General features: G+C 62.5%; 1 protein-coding gene across 1 annotated transcript; it reads right to left on the bottom strand.

The window, feature by feature from the left end:
* Positions 1–1409: 1409 nt before the first annotated feature.
* On the bottom strand, positions 1410–15639 carry SLC38A3 (solute carrier family 38 member 3). Its single transcript, XM_053953861.1, has 16 exons — positions 15481–15639; positions 8043–8194; positions 7824–7908; positions 7615–7730; positions 7083–7156; positions 6911–7003; positions 6737–6818; positions 6089–6171; positions 5889–5947; positions 5264–5437; positions 5051–5130; positions 4393–4493; positions 4173–4297; positions 3673–3817; positions 3095–3198; positions 1410–2989 (listed from the first exon to the last, which is right to left on the bottom strand). Exons 2-16 carry the CDS (start codon positions 8150–8152, stop codon positions 2885–2887), a joined length of 1536 nt encoding a protein of 511 aa, XP_053809836.1. The 5' UTR covers positions 8153–8194; positions 15481–15639; the 3' UTR covers positions 1410–2884.

Below are 15639 nucleotides of genomic sequence, written 5' to 3'. Positions count from 1 at the left end.
GACGGGACGGAAGGGAAGGGGGACACGGTGTGTCCCGGGATAGACATGTGGCTGGGACACGGTGTATCCCGGCACACACATGGGGAGGGAGATGGAGCCCGGGTGTTGCGTTTTGGGGTCCTTTGGGTGCAGAGCAGTGAGTGCAGCCCTGGGAACAGCGGTTTGGGTGATGCCGTGTTTCAGGGCTACCTCTTGTGGAGACACGGTGTCACAGAGTGGTGGCTTAGAGCTTGGGCATCTCTCACTTCTCAGGGTCCCGTGTCCCCTGCCGCAGGAGGAGGGAGCTCCTTGGCAGGTGCCGGGGGTGCCTGTGACAGGGAATGGGTCAGGATGGGACTGGGCAGGATGGGGCATCTCCAGGTTTCTCCCAGAACGGGGGTCCCTCAGGCACTTGCCCCATCCCCCAACTCCCTGGGCTGCCCCCTTAGGAACTAGAACCCCCCACACTTCCTGAGGAGGGGGGCCAGGTGTGCCCACTGACCCAGGGGACTGGCCCGTGCCCAGGTAGCCACCCTCACTCCATGCTAGCCCCACAGCAGCGCCTCATGCCTGCCCAGGCCCTGCAGCCCCTCCACACACCTCCACCGGCACCAACTGAGCAGGATGAGGGCAGCCAGGGATGCTTTCAACTCAGAATGCCAGGGGAAGGGATACAGCATCCCCCGTGGGGTCTGCAGGCCTGTGCCCGTGGGCCTGGCGTGGGGGAGCAGGGCAGTTCCCGTGGGAGCGGGCTGCCGTGCTAACAAGGCTTTGCTAACGAGCTGGCACTGAGCCCAGACCTGGGGCTGGCGGAGGAGAGCGAGGGGCCAGGGCCGGGGGGGCTCACCCCCACTCTGCACTGTGCCATGGGTGAGGGCTGGGGGCTGGCCCTGAGGGCACTGGGGGCACCCACTGCCCTGGCACCAGGCACAACATGCCCCAGCGCCGCTTCCCTGGAGCCCTGCTTCCAGAGCAGCCCCACTCTCCAGGGATACTACTGCCATGGCACTTGCTGGGGTTCCTGCTCCCATGTATCCCACTCCTCAGGAGTCCCACTCCACAGGGCCGTGCTCCCACACGTGTCCCATTGTCCTGGGGATCCTGCTCTCACAGGTGTCCTGCTCCCCAGGGATCCCACTCCCTCGGGGTCCAGTTTCCATAGGGTCTAACTCCCACAGGGGCCCTGCTCCCATGGAGGTCCCTGCACATCCATGTCCGTGTGTCTGTGCTGTCCTGCCGTATGTCCGCGCTGTCTGTCCTGCTGTTCATCCGTCTGCACATCCACGTCCGTATATCCCTGCTGTCCTCACGCATGTCTGTGCACCCATGTGGCTCGTGTCCGTCTGTCCGTGCCACCTCAGGATGCCGTGTGTGAGGTGCCAGCCTGCGTGCCAACACCTCACCCGCCCCAGTGATGCCCGAGACCTGGGCACATTCACATCTTTATTCTCACCTCTGGCCTCCTGCCACCGCCAGTATCACCCCCACCAATAATTTACAAGTGTCAGGGGTGGCCCTGGGGCAGCCAGGCTGGTGACAGGAACAGCGGCAGACCCGGGGCGATGGTGAGAGTCCACGGCGATGCCCCCCATATGATATGTACATTATACAGAGCTACCCAGAGCAACACAACACGTTAAAAAAGATCTACTCTTATGTACAGTATTTATAAAAAGCATCCCAGCCTCCACCGCCACATAAAAAAATACGTCTCTTATGTACTTTGCCGCAGGACAGACCCCCCCAACCCTGTGCTGCCCACCCTGCCGGGCTGCCCTCCGTACAGGGAGGGGAGGTGGGGGGTGGAGAGCCGCTCTCCGGGTTTTGGCATGGTTTGGGGCATCTCAGCGGCATGGATGGGTGGATGGATGGGTGAGGGCTGTAGGGGTCTGAGTGCTGGCCCAGGGTGTGAGGCAAGCAGGGACAGCTTGGGTTGCTGGGGTGCCCATCACCCTGGGGTGCCCATCACCCTGGCATCTGGGCATGCAGACAAGGGGTGCCTCCAGAGCTCTGAGCTTGCCCCCAGTGAGTGCTGCCCCCAGCCCCCCCCCCAAGCCCCCCTCATGCCCCTTGGGTGCATCAGGCCCCCAGCAGCCGAGCTGCTGCATGGGCAGGATGCCAGATGCAAAGTCCATGGCGTGCATGCCACCTCCCTGGAGCAATGCAGCTGGTCCCCCCCCATCCATGGCCTAGGGGTCAGCAGGCTCCCATCCGCAGGCACCAGGAGCCAGCAGTTCCCCTGGCAGGCTCAGGAGCAGCAGGCTGGGTACCACCAGCCACAGCATGAGGACCACACTTGTCCACAGGGTCTGGGGTGCCCAGGGCAGTGGGTGGCTTCTCTTTGGGGATGGGGGGATGGCAGGGGAGAGGGCGGGTGGCTTGGGCACAGGTGCTGTCACAGGTCCGACCGCCCTGCTGGATTCCAGCCCCCATGGACACTGTTCATCAGGCTCTTGATGCTATCTGGGCGAGGCCAGGGAAGTGCCCAGTCCTCGGTCCCCACGGCAGGCAGTGCCCTGCGCCCCTGGCAGTGCCTGCTGCTGGTGGCTCTCGGGGTGCAGAAGAGCTCCACCTGACAGCCAGCTCCGGGTGAGGTAGGGCAGTATTATTTTCCCCATTTTACAGATGAGGAAACTGAGGCGCAGAGCAGGGAGGGTGCCCGCTGGAGTGGCTGGGGGGCACAGGACCTGCCCCGGGCTCACTGCCCCATCCCGGACACAGGTTGAGGAGTCTCCATGCCTGCCATGGCTCATGCCCTCTCACCATCACCACAGGTGATGGGCAGCAACAGCGGAAGTCCCCAGGGAATCCTGGTGGGGCTGCAGCATGGGGGCTGAGCCCAGGGTCGGCTCTCCCTGGGGCACGGGCGGGTGGGGGGGAGGTTGGCTTGGGCACCCAGTAGTGGCTAGTGGCTGCCGCCGCTCTTCCCCCCACCCGTGGCCCAGTCGATGATGATGAAGCTCAAGCTCATGATCATGAAGACCACCCCGAGGAGAGCAAAGCAGGCAGCCTGTGGGGACAAGGAAGGGACTCAGGGATGGCCAGGGCAACAGGGTTCCCAGCCAGCCTCAGAACCCATGCTTGTCCCCACGCTTGTACCCCTGCCCATGCTTACCAATATTTTGGGGGTGGAGCGCAGTGGCTCCTTGTCCTTGGGCATGATACGGATGTAGAAGATGGCTGGGAAGATGAAGATGAGGCAGGGAGCAGACGTGGCACCTGAAGAAGACAGGGACAGAGTGAGCAGGGGCCTGCCACCCTGCAGCTCAGCTCTGCCAGCCCCACTGCCAGGACAGGTCCTGTCTATCCCCACCCCCTCCTTGCCCCCCCCCCCTCCCAGTCCTGGCAAAGCCTTCCAGGAACCCAGGGACGCAGTGTGCTGGCACTGTCCCCACACCCCTCCCGCAGCCCAGGCCCTGGCATCGAGCTGAGTGCTGAGCAGGGGGAGCCTGGCTGGGCGATCAAGGGAAACACGCAGGGGAAGAGCAGTGCCGGCACTGCGCTGTGGGAACCAGCCTGCCAGGACAGCGATGGGATGGGCAATCTATGGAACCACCTGGTCCTGGCATGGTGAGAAGGGGAAACTGAGGCATGGGAGGGTCAGTCAAAGTTGAGCACCAGTCAGGACGGGCTGGCATGCTGCTGCAACACCCCGCAATCAAGGAGGGACAGGAGCAGGGTGTTGCCACCCACCAATCAAGCCGAAGATGCCGAGAATGGAGGGGGCAAAGATGACGAGGAGGTTGATGAACGTCAGCAGGATCACAGCAATGGCAATGTGGCGGATCCAGCTGAAGTCCTTCCCTTGGAACAGCATCTGCTGGATGGCCCGACGCACCTGGGACAGGGACAGGGTATCACACTCCATCCTTGGAGCCAGGACCCATACCCTGTCACTGCAGCCCTGCTGCTCCCCATCACCCCTACTCTAGCCCTATCCCTATGGCCCTGCAGGTCATGATAACCCCTTTCCCTTCCCAAGCTCTGACTCTGATGCCCCACTGGTTCCTGTCACCCCTTCACAGCCTTGTCCCTGTGGCCCTGACTCTGCCCCATCACCCCTGCCTCTGCCCCAGCCCTGTTCCTGGTACCCAGAATGCCCTGTTCCCCAATCCCTGTCTTCATCACTGCCTCAGTTTCCCTTCTCAAAGCCTGGTGCTGAAGCCACCTGGCATTCCTGTGCAGCCACTCACCGGGAAGAGGACAATGGGGACAGTGAGGGTGACAGCCGTCAGCACAGCCACACGCACACACAGGATGAGCACATCAAAGGGGTCCACCTTGTTGTACGTGTGCAGCAGCTCTGACTCCACACGATCTGTGAACATCATCAAGGAGCCCCTGGGTGAGCCCCAGCACCATCACCCCCCTGGCACAGGTGTGCCAGCCCCAGTCCCCTCCCCAAGGGCTCACCATAAAACGTGAGATAGCCAAAGAGGGCAGCCAAGAAGTACATGAGGTACATGACCATGATGGAGATGTTGGAGATGCACTGCATCTTCTTCTTGGAGGGGCTGCAGGACATGGTGGGCTCAGCACAGCCCCGTGGCACCCACCCAGTGAGGAGGGGTGATGCCAAAACACTCTGGGGTGTGTGGGGGATCTGCGGAAAAGGGCTGCGTCCCCCTTCTTGGGCAAGGTGGTACCAACTAGCCACCCACCCTCTCTGGGTCACAGCACCCACATCCCAGGGGTCACACCACCACCCCTGGATCATGGCACCCACCTCCCAAGGGTCATACTATCCCTGCACCCATTGTGAGTCACATCACACACCTCCCAGGGGTCATAGCACGCACCCAGGGTTATATCACCGATCTCACAGGGGCGATATTGCCTACCACCCCCCTGCCCACCTACCCCAGGTTGTATCACCCACCTCCTGAGACTGATATCACCCATCCCAGGTCCTATCAGCCACCATCCACCCACCCACTCACCCAGCCCAGGGTCACATCACCCCCCTCCCCATGATGCCCCGGTGCAGGTCCCACACATGGACAGCACTGCCTTTGGGTGGGCGCCGGATGAAGCCCACCCCTCCCCGTGGGTGCCCCCACCCAGGACTCACTCCTTCAGCTCGGTGTAGATGGGCAGGACCTCGGGGTGGCAGACGAAGGCGAAGGCCATGATGGGGATGGTGTATGCTGTCTGTGCAAGAGGAGGATGACTGACTGCTGGGGGCCCAGTGGCAGGTGCTGCCAGCGCCAGGACCACCCATCTTCATTGGGTGCACAGGGTGGGGGCTCACCCAGAGCCTCAGGGGTGCATCCCAGGTCCTTACCTGTGAGTTCAGGGTAAAAAAGCTGGGTGTGCAAGTGTCCTGCTCGGGGTCCTGGAGGACTGTGTAGCCATTCTGGTAGTCACTAGTGCTGACAGTGGTGACATTGAGGATGCCCGTGATGTTCCCCTCCTGCTCCGGAAGTGGGCAGGGGATCTGGAACTTCTTGTAGATGACCTGGGATGGAGGGGACATGGAGCCAGTCAGTTCTTGGTGCCCCCAACTCCCACCACACATTGCCCACACCAGCACCATGCCCAGCAGGAGAGTGACCCTGCTGGAGCCCCTCCTAGGGACACCCTTTGTTAGTGCTGCCCTGTGGACATGCTGCTCCTCCAACCTGTCCCTGTGGGGCTGAGCAGCAGGACAGAGCGAGGCAGCAGCACGTGGAGGGGCCACATGTGCAGATGCCCCTCCAGCACCTTCCCCCTCTCCCTTTCCACAACATTCGGTTCCTTCAGCCAAAAATAACCCAGCAGCTTGACAGCCCTGCCACAGCGTCTGCAGCCCCGAGCATCCGCTGTCCCTGCTGCCTCTGCTGTCCCCACAGCAACCAGCCCAGCCTCACACCCTGGCAGGAGGGATGCTTGGCACCCCAAGGCACCGGCATGTGCCAGCGGGTGCTCACCGAGATGAGGAAGAAGACCATACAGCTGAGGGAGAAGCCGCTGGCGTAGCCAAGGTAGCCTGGGGAGGGAGGAGAGTGGCTGGTGGGTGCGGGCGGGACCCTTGCACTGGCTAAGTGTCCCCTCCTTGCCCAGCACATCCAGGCTGGCATCATCACCCCGTGGGAGACCCAGTGCCATGGGTAGCATCTCCCTGACTTACCCAGCTGCTTCATGAGGGCCAGGGGCAGGATGATGGTGACAGAAACCAGGATCACCAGGTAGTTCCCATTCATGTACCAGTCCCTGGAAGCAGAGGGCCTGCTCACCGCCCCACTCTGCTGTTGCACAGGGGGCAGAGGCAGCCACTGTGGGGGCTGTCTGCTATTCCAGGGACCCTTAAGCTGGAAAATCTCAGGGGCACTGGTGTCCCCTGAGGCTGGCATTCCTCCTCTGCTAACATCCCTGGGAACTCCTGAGACAGCATCCTTGGGGACCCCTGAGGCCAGCATCCCTGGGGGCCCTTGAGCTAGGGTTCCGCCTACCCCGGCAGTGGTGCACCCACAAGGGCTAGAGTTGCTAGTGGGGATGTGGGCATGGGGTGGGGGGACCTATACCCAACCAGACCCCCACCCTGCAGCCCCAGGTTCTGCTCAAGGAGGAAAGCCTCATCCCAAGGGGATGTGAGGAGCAGGGATTGGAAGTTCAGCTCAGTTTAATCTCACCCAGGGGCTTATTCAGCACTGACAGTTATCAAAAATAGTAGTGGCTTAATGATAGTAAATCCCTGCCATGGGCTGCACAGCTGGAGCCAGGGCCCCGGCGCCTGCCCAGAGAAGGCACGCAGGCAGCGTGGGCTGGAGGCACTCACGTGGTCTTCTCCTCCAGGTTCAGGAAGGTCTGGATGACCAGAGGCACTTCAGATTTGACAATGTACAGGTAGCTGGACATGGCTGCAGGGCAGAACGAGGTCTTGCTGCACTGGTGTTCTCTGGTCCCATCCCCTGTCCCCAGCCCAGACGGGTCCCCCCAGTGCCATCCTCACCTCCGATGTTCTGCAGCGTGATGGCGATGGCTGCGGCCAGCTTCCCCGGCGTGCCGAAGGCTCGGTAGCCCAGCTGCTCATAGGCGCGAATGCCTGTGGGACGGGGAGCGGTGGTGGGTGAGAGTCAGGATGGGATCCCCTGGCACGGCCCTGCTGAGGACTTGGCACTTACCCACAATGCCCGAGGACTTGAGCAGCAAGTGGATGGAGTAGCTGGAGAGCAGGGCCACCGCTGTGAGGAGGAAGCTGCAGGAGGACAGCACGGTTACCAGTGGGTCACAGCACAGGGCTCAGACATGGCTGTGGGGCAAACCCCACGCAGGAGTGCTCTGCCTGTGGGCAGCTGTCCTGGCAGGATACCACCCCCTTGCCTCAGCGCCAGCTGGGCGCCCATGGGCAGATTCAGTCCATGTCTCCACACCCAAAAGGAGCAATCACTCTTGTCCTTCAAGCTATTTTTGTAAATCTGACTTTGTAGTAAGGAAAGCAAGCCTTCACCCTCCTCCTCCTCCCCCGAAGTGGGGCACAGCACTCAGGAGAGCAGGTAGACTTATGCCAGCAATGGTCATTGCTCAGCCAGCAGGACACTGGTTCCTGCATCACCCCAAGTCAGAGACTTCTTTCTTGCCTGTGCCCACCAATCCCCTTGGAGAAGCCCCCCACACGTGAACATCCCCCCACCCCCATACCCCCATGGCACTCACAGGAAGAGGATGATGCCGGTGTTGGCCATGGCATAGGCCAGCCCCAGGATGCCGCTGCCCATGATGGCATTGCTCAGATTGAAGACGGACATCCCAAAAGACGTCTTCCCTTCAAACTGTTCACAGGACACAGGAGGGAGGGGATGCACCAGACACACTGGGAGCTTGCCCTGTTCCACCCCCACCACTGTGCCCATGCTGCTACTTACATCAGTGAAGTGTGTCTGCTTCTTCTCGGCACTGTGGGGCAGGAACTCCTCCATCTCTGCCACACCAGTCTGGTTCTCTTCAAATCTGTCCATGGAGGGAGAGGAGTGAAGCCAAAGCAGAAGCAGGGACCATCAGCACTGGCTAGTATCTTAAGGGCAGGGAGCAGCTCAGAGGACCCCCCAAGCCCCTGGCACCGCTGCTTGCCCTGAGGCCCCTACCTGTCACCTGCCAGTGAGGGGACAGTGGAGGCAGTGAGAGCAGCCGTGTGCTTCCCATTGGGCACCAGCTCCACCATCTCGGCCTGGAGGGGCACATCCGTGGTATCCATGGCTGGGAGACGGCTGGGCTTGCTATGGGCTTTACTCAGGCTCTGCAAGAGGGAGGCAACAGAGGTCCAGCTCTGGGCAGGAGCACCAGAGGGGCTGGCCTGGAGTCTTACAAGTCCTGCCTCCACCAGGGACACTGGAGCTGGACTCAGCACCAGCACTGGTGGCACAGCAGGGATGGGTGCCCGGGGATGAGAGGGTCACTGAGCCAGGCATCACAGTGGTGTGCTTCTCCCCTCTGCCCGCTCAGCACACAATGTCCCATGGAACTCAGCCCCAGCTCCAATATCCCCCCAGAGTCCCAACGTGGGACTGCCCCCTCGCCCAGCCAGACATCCCACAGCCCACCCCATCCCCTTGCTCAGAGCACAGCACTGCCGAGCCCCAGAGTCCCCATCCACAACGCCTGCCCACCTCCACTCCCCTGCCCGCAGCTCTCGGCTCAATGACTCAGTTTCCCCTCCTGGAGACGGGTGCCAGCAGGCGAGTGGGGATGTTTGGGAGGGCGGCTGAGGCAGGGTAGGGAGCTCAGGGACCCCCAGCCGCCGTTATGTAAAGCCCGTGGTGCTGCCCGGCGCGAAGGGCTCACCCACGTCCCGCCGCTGCCGGGGTGCCAAGGCGGGGGGCTCGGGGGCACGTCAGGGCTGGACAAACGGAGCAGGAAAGAGCGCGGGGCCGGGAGACAGCTCCTTGGCAGGGGAAGGCGGCCGGGCTGCCGAGCGCGGGACGCCTTGGCACGCCGCACAAAGCCGCCTCTGTGCGAGCCCCGGCCCTCCCCGCCCCGCTGGGAAACGGCACAGGGTGGCTTTCTGGGGCAGGCTGGCAGCCGGGGCAGGGTCCCGCCACCCCCCACTGCCCCGAGGGGCTGGGGTCTTGTCCGGCTGGCCAGGGTGCTCCATGCTGGGGCTATGTCTAATCAAGGGCCCGTGCCACCCAGCTGGAGGTTAGGCCTGGCTGGGATGCAGCATGGTCCCCAGTCCCGGGAGGATGCTGCTGCCCCACCACCCTGCTGCCTGGGGTCGCCATGGGGTGAGCAGGGGACATGCCCATCTTTATGCTCCCAGGGTATCTGTGTCCCCAGAAATTTGAGGAGCCTTCCCACAGCACAGTCGGGTCCAGCAGTCCTCCTGGCACGCGAGGGAAGGATGACACGGCAGGGTGTGGGTGCCAGCACCTCCGGTCTCCTGAGCTGCTGCCCTGCTTGTCCCTGCCCATCCAGGCCACAAAGACCTGGCAGGGTCATCCCAGGCCACACACTCGCTACTGGCACTGCCAGGGGGGCCGAGCCCCTGTGGTTGGCCCAGGGTGGTGGGCACATATTTGGGCCACCCTACCTGCAGCACCCAGCCAGGTGGGGAAGCTGAGGCAGGACACAGGCCAGCAGGGACAAAAATGAGAAGGTTCAGCCTTGCGGGGGATGAGAGGGAAGCGCAGGGCGGGCTCTGGGTGATGATTTATCCCCTCCACTAGGCCTCCGCTTGGGATGGATCCAGGCATGAACAAGGCTGCCAGCACGTCCAAAAGCCACCGTTAACTCTGCGCCTTCCCACCACCACAGGCAGGCATCACTAAACCCACCACTCACCCAGTATGGGTTTGAGGGGGTGCACCAGATCTGTGATGTTCCATCACCTCCCTAAGCCCCCCCAGTGCCGCAGGGCTGCCTGTGGGCAGGGCTTCACCGCATCCCGCTGGTGGCAGGCAGGATCTGCCCACTCCCCTGCCCGCTCCCCCACGGGCGCCAGGAAGGCTGGGCACTCTCATCTGCAGCCCCTTTCTTCTCCCAGGTTATAATTACACCTCTCTGGGCAGCTCAGGAAATACCAGCTTCTTCCCCCAAGCGTCTCTCGGAATAGCAAGCGGCCCGGCCGAACTCATTCAGCATGCACCAGGCTTCGTGCTGCCACCCAGACGCTTCCTCCTGCCGGGCAGCCCTGGCACAGCCTTGGCACAGCCCTGGCACAGGCCCAGCACCACTCACTGCCACTTCCCCAGCTGGCCCTGGCCTTTGCCCCTCAGCCAGGCTCTCCTGGTGGCAGTAGCCAGGGCAAGGGAGGAGATGAAAGAGGAGGGAGCATGAGACGATTCGATCAGGCAGTGTGAGCCCTGCCTGCTGCTGTTTGCCTTGCGATAAGGCAGAACAACAAATACAGAGTGACGGGTGGCCCAGAAGGGGTGGCTTGGTTCCCCTCCAGGTGGGGTTGGTGGGTTCACTGCCTCATTGTGTGCCCACCTTAGTTGGGAACCCTCTGCTCTGGGCAAAGAGCATCTCCTCAGGGATCTCTCCCCTCAGGGTGCTGCCATGCAGATGGGATGTTGCCATCTTCACTGCCTTGTTGGGTAGCCCACATGCTGCCTGGCATCATCTCACTCCTGACCAGCAGCCCCAGCACCCACTCGGCCAGCCTGATGGTGTGGACCTGGCCACAGGTGTGGGCACAGAACCCCCCCGCTGTGGCACCCAGGGCCTCGTTCCTGGGGGTGCTGAGCAAGCTGCATCGATTTCCTGACACGCGCCTCTCCGCTGCCTGCCAGGCTCTGGGACACAAGGACAGCGACAGCCCCGCTGCAGCCAGACCTCCCACCTCTCCCAGGCTGCTCCGGCTGTCCCAGTGCTTGGTGACACCCCACCAAAACTGCGGTGTGGGCAGGCAGCCTGAGCTGGGTCCCGGTGCCGTCCCGCAGCCCCTGCAGATGGAACACGGAGCTGGATGCGTGGGACGGCACGTACCGTCCCGCCGGCCACGTCTGCGCTCCAGGGGAGGCTGCGTTTGGTCTCGCGCGCTGCGTCCCGGCCAGCACAGACGCCTGCCCGCCCTCGCTGCGATGGGGATACGTGTGTGGGGCGGCAGGGCTCCCAAATCCCTGCCCTGCTCTGGCAGACGGGCCGTCCTGGGCTCACCTCGGCCCCTGGCCAGCCTTCCTCGGGGACCAGGGCACCATGGTGAGGGTTTCAGTCCTGGAAGGGACTGCATCCCTCTCTCTGCCTCACATCTTGCTTCCACGCACTTTATTTAAAAGGTGGAAAATCCCAGCGGGAGGAAGGCACGGGCGGGAGCCGGGGGGTCGGGCAGGGAGTTCTGTCGGCAATGCCAGCAGATATGTTGGATGGGAGGTCCATTGCATCTGGCAACGTGGCCAGCAGGATGTGTATTACGCTGGGCAAGCCTGGCTCCTGCACTGTGCCAGTTCCCTCGGTCAAGCCCCGGCCCGGCACAGTCCCCAGCAGCGCACGCGGTGCCGGTGGCAGTGCAGCGGTGGCAGTGCAGCGGTGGCAGTGCAGCACACGTGGGGACAGGCAGCCAGTGCCTGCCAGCCGTGCCTGTGCCAGGCAGCACCAGCCTGGGGGGCCGTGTCCCCACAGCCCGCAACACCCATCTGTGAGCACCCTCTCCTCCCACCTGTGCAGAGCGAAGACACAGGGTCTCCCTGGCAGCAGGTGAGTGCTCCCCCAGGTCGGGGACCCCCACAGGGCAGAGACTCCCTCCCCATCTCCTCTCCCTTGTAGATGAATCCTTGTTAATCCGGCCCAGCTGGAGCCGTGGGACTATTCCGGGTGGTAATCCGGCTTTAGCGCCAAGCCTGCCGCAGCTGCCGGCCTGCGTGCTGGCAGCCAGGTATCCCACTGCTGCCCGTGTGTGCCAGGGGGATGGCAGCCCCCCCGCCTGTGCCCGCCTGCCCAGGTGGCCGTTCGGGTTTCAGTGGAGCTGGGCACACAGGTCTCATATTCCCTGAGGCTGTGCTGATGACCGAGCCCTGCCAGAGAGATGGGCAGCAAGGGCAAGTGAGCAGGGATGCCAGTCATGTTCCCCTCACTGCCTCAGCCCCCCAGCATGCCTGCTGGGCCCAGGGTGGCCCCAGCCTGGGGTCCCTGGTCAGCCTCTGGCACTGCTGTGGGCACAGGGCTGTGTGGGCACACAGGCACAGCTGGGCAACAGCCCAAACCTGGGCAGTCCCTGGGCAACCCCTACCAGGGAAATGGACCCCAGCAGGGCACACAGCAGAGAAAGCCCCCTCTCCTTGCCTTCCACAGAGAACCCCCCTCCACGGCTGCCCTGGCAGTAGGTCTGCCCTTCCCCTGAAGCACACACAGGCAAAGCTTTCCTCCAGCCTGTCTTCCTAAAATTAGCAACACAAACCTGGTTTTAACCTGTGGTGTTCCATCCCCCACTTCCCAGCTAAGCAAAGGCAGTGCCAGGATGCCACCTCCCCCAGAGGAAAGGGGCACCCAAAGGGGCAAATCCATCCATTCAAGGAATGGCCAGGCACCTCACCTTTGGAGCAAAGGTTCTGGGGGGCGCCCACGTGGGCATGGGATCCCCAGCAGCTGTGGGAAAGGAGACCTCGAGGCAACCTGCATGGTGCATGGCTGGAGAACCTCTCTGGATAGCCCTGCTGTAGACCTTCCCCAAACAGATCTGCGGGAGATTCTCCTGCAATAGCTCCACCTGAGATCCTCTGGAGATGACAGCCCCACCAGCCGGTCATGCCAGCCAGCCCCACTTATGCCCCCAGCACAAACTGGGTAGAGTAGGCATCGCTCCTGGGCTCACATCTCCTCTTTCAGCCCCAAAAACCACACCATGGCTCAGCCTCGGGTCAGGCAACTTCCCTAGTGCTCCAGCCAGGGCAGGATTGGCAGTAGCAAGTAGAAACAAGTGGCTCTTAAAGCTGCTGTCCTGACTAGCAGGGCTCTGGCAGCACCAACACTTGCCTGGGCACTTCTGACCATCTCTGTTGCACCGTGTAGACAGTGGTGTCCATCCAGGGCCTTACCTCTGAGCACAAGTGTTGGGGGACAGCTGTACCTGAGCCTGGGAATGGGGTCTGGGACACACCAGGGAGGGGAAAGACAGTTCAGGGAAGGGAGTGGTGGAGCCAAACATCATGGTGAGGCCATGTTGAGGGTTTTCCACTGCCAGAGCCATGGTGCAGCTCAGCCACGGCATCACCTGCCAGGCACACAACCCAGGATGGCTGTAGGTATCAGCCATCACCATCCTGCCACATCCTCCAACATCCAAGCACCAGTACCGAGGCAAGCTGGGAAAAGCAGTGAGGAAGCTGAGGCCAGGCAAGGGGAGTCATGTCCAGCCCTGGGACAGCCCAGGCTGTGGCTGTCACCTGCCAGCTTGAGTCCATGTGGTACAAGGTCAGGTGGCAGATGCAGCTGGCAGCATGGGGATGGGGACAGGATGGGCACAGCACGAAGCCGATGGCACTCAGTGTGGCTCTTGGGGAGGCTGAGTGAGACACCAGTTTGAGCCCAAAGCATCTCAGGCACTGCTAGGCTGTATGATGAGCTTTGCTTTGAACTTCAAGCACTGCCCTCTGAGAACACAGGGCCACCCAGGGAAGGTGGTGACACAGGTAATGGCACTGCAGAGATTGATGGACAGACATGGCCTGGAAAAGGACATGCCAAGTTTTCTACCCCACCTCTGGAGTTTTGTTTTGTCTTGGAAGCAAGATGCTTTCCCAGAATTCACACTCCCCAAAACACAACTGGCCTTAATGGGATGACACAGACGGGTCAATAGCAAAAATTCCAAGGTGCCATTTGCTGCTGGCAGGGCTGGGGACATCAGGAAGGACTGGCCTCAGCCACAGCTCCATGTACCTCCGGCACCCCCAGCACAGCCCCCTGTAACAATCAGGAGCCATGATTCGCCCAAGCCCCGTGGCACCACCACTGTGCCTGGCCATGCCACTCTCACCATTGGACCAGCCGGACATTTGCTCCACAGGGACAGCAGGACCGGGCTGGCTGTGCCCCGCTGGCATGGGGGACCCAGCCAGTCCCAGACCTGCGTCAGCAGCTGGGGAGGCATGCGGCGGCTGAGACCCACGCGGCGAGGAGAGCCGAGGGCATGGGGGTCTGTTCTGTCCCCAACCCGCCTCTGTTTTCTCAAGGGTTGCACTTCCAAAGGAGCCCGTGGGATTCCGCTCCTTCCCCCCGTCCCCATGCGCCAAGGAAAATAGGCTCTGCCGGCGCTTGTTTGTTTGCCGTGGCCGCAGCCCCGGCGTGTGATTACAGCTGCAGCACGGCCGGGTGCTGTGGGGCCCTTTGCGCCTCAGCCAGGGTCCCCGCAGTGCCAGCACCCCCATGCCACCCCTGAGTGGAATGGAGTGTCCCGCTGCTCCTTAGCATCCCTGGCCACCAGAGCCACGGCACACCGGTGCTCTGTTCTGAGAGACAGGGCAGTGTTGCGAGGCACAGACGCCTTTCTCTGGGGTACCCCCTTGAAGCCACAGGGACCAGGCAGGTCTAACACCTAATCTTGGGCCTGGTCCAAACACCAGTGGAAAATTCCCCATCTCCTCCGTGTCAGCTCAGCACAGCCATGCCCTCCGCAGCCAGTCAGGGTTCTGCTTTCCTGCCATCCCACCTGTTGGGGACTTGCCAGGTCCCCGGTCTCACCCGTGCCACCGCACGGCTTGGGGGCCTCAAGTTCAGCAACCGCCTGCTGTGGTTCAGTTTCCCTTGGGGACGATTTCTCTCCAGTGGAACTTTCACAGCTGACACGGCAGAGAGGGCCACCACGCCGGCTGGCACAGGACACGCGTGGCCAACAGGAACGCAATGTGCTGCCCGGCTTTCCACGCTGCTGTCCCGGGCAGCCAGGCTCTATTAATACCACAGCCTATGGAATCACCGCACGCAGGTCCCAGCCAGACCCAGTGCCCATGACGGCTGGCATCGCTCTCCCTGCCCGTGCCCCCCGGCCCGGCACCCCGGCACCCTGACACCCGATCCTGGCCACAGCCGCTTCCAGCCTTCAGAAACATATGTCATTCCCACGGGCGATTAAAAATTAAAGCAGAAAAAAGGGAAAGTAAAGGGAGTTTGGGGGTTGATGTCACTATGAGTATCAGTGGAACGATGCATGCCGAAGCCCCCAGCACCGCGATCCGGGCAGGAGCAGCGTCGGGGCGTTGGGGTACCCAGGGTACGGCAGGGCTCTGCCTCCCCCTGCGCTCGCGGGATCTGTCACCTACCCGTGGGAAGGTGCCAGCCGCTGGGAAGTGGCAGGAGTGCAGCAAAGCAAACAGCCCCGGGGCGCTAGCACCTGCCAGAGCTGCCGGGCCCCGGAGCCTTCCCGGTGCTGCCCGGCGCCGGGAGGAGGAGAAGGAAACGGAGGAGAGAGAGAGAGCCGGGCTGTGAGAGGAAAGCGGGGCCGGCGAAAGAGGGGTCGGAAAGGACTGCATGGGGTGCGGAGGAGAATTAGGGGAGGTGAGGGGTCCGAGTGTCCGGCAGCCTCCAACCACAGAGCTTTACAGAAAAGCGAGCCTGGGAGTGCGAGCAGCCGGGGAGACTGGAGAGACCTACCTGCCCCCTCTCCGCGGTGCCTCTTCTGCGGGCTGGGGCAAGCAGCCCCCGGTGGCCAGTGCCGCGGATTAGAGACTATCCTGCGACCGTAATCCCGGCGGAGCTGGAGATTAAACCAGACCCGAGCCCGCCCCCAGCGCAAAGGCTCCCAATCTGCTC

This window comes from Vidua chalybeata, chromosome 12 (genome assembly GCF_026979565.1).
Source record: "Vidua chalybeata isolate OUT-0048 chromosome 12, bVidCha1 merged haplotype, whole genome shotgun sequence".
In the NCBI taxonomy this organism is placed as follows: Eukaryota; Metazoa; Chordata; class Aves; order Passeriformes; family Viduidae; genus Vidua; species Vidua chalybeata.
This window is presented reverse-complemented; position numbering and strand designations above follow the sequence as displayed.

Excerpts from the sequence above, each read along its gene's own strand:
- SLC38A3 (XM_053953861.1), bottom strand. The coding sequence starts at position 8,152 with ATGGATACCACGGATGTGCCCCTCCAGGCCGAGATGGTGGAGCTGGTG. Across the intron at positions 7,004-7,082 it reads CAAGTCCTCGGGCATTGTGG|GCATTCGCGCCTATGAGCAG; the intron begins GTAAGTGCCAAG and ends CCCGTCCCACAG. Across the intron at positions 5,438-5,888 it reads TGGTCTTCTTCCTCATCTCG|GTCATCTACAAGAAGTTCCA; the intron begins GTGAGCACCCGC and ends CCTCCATCCCAG.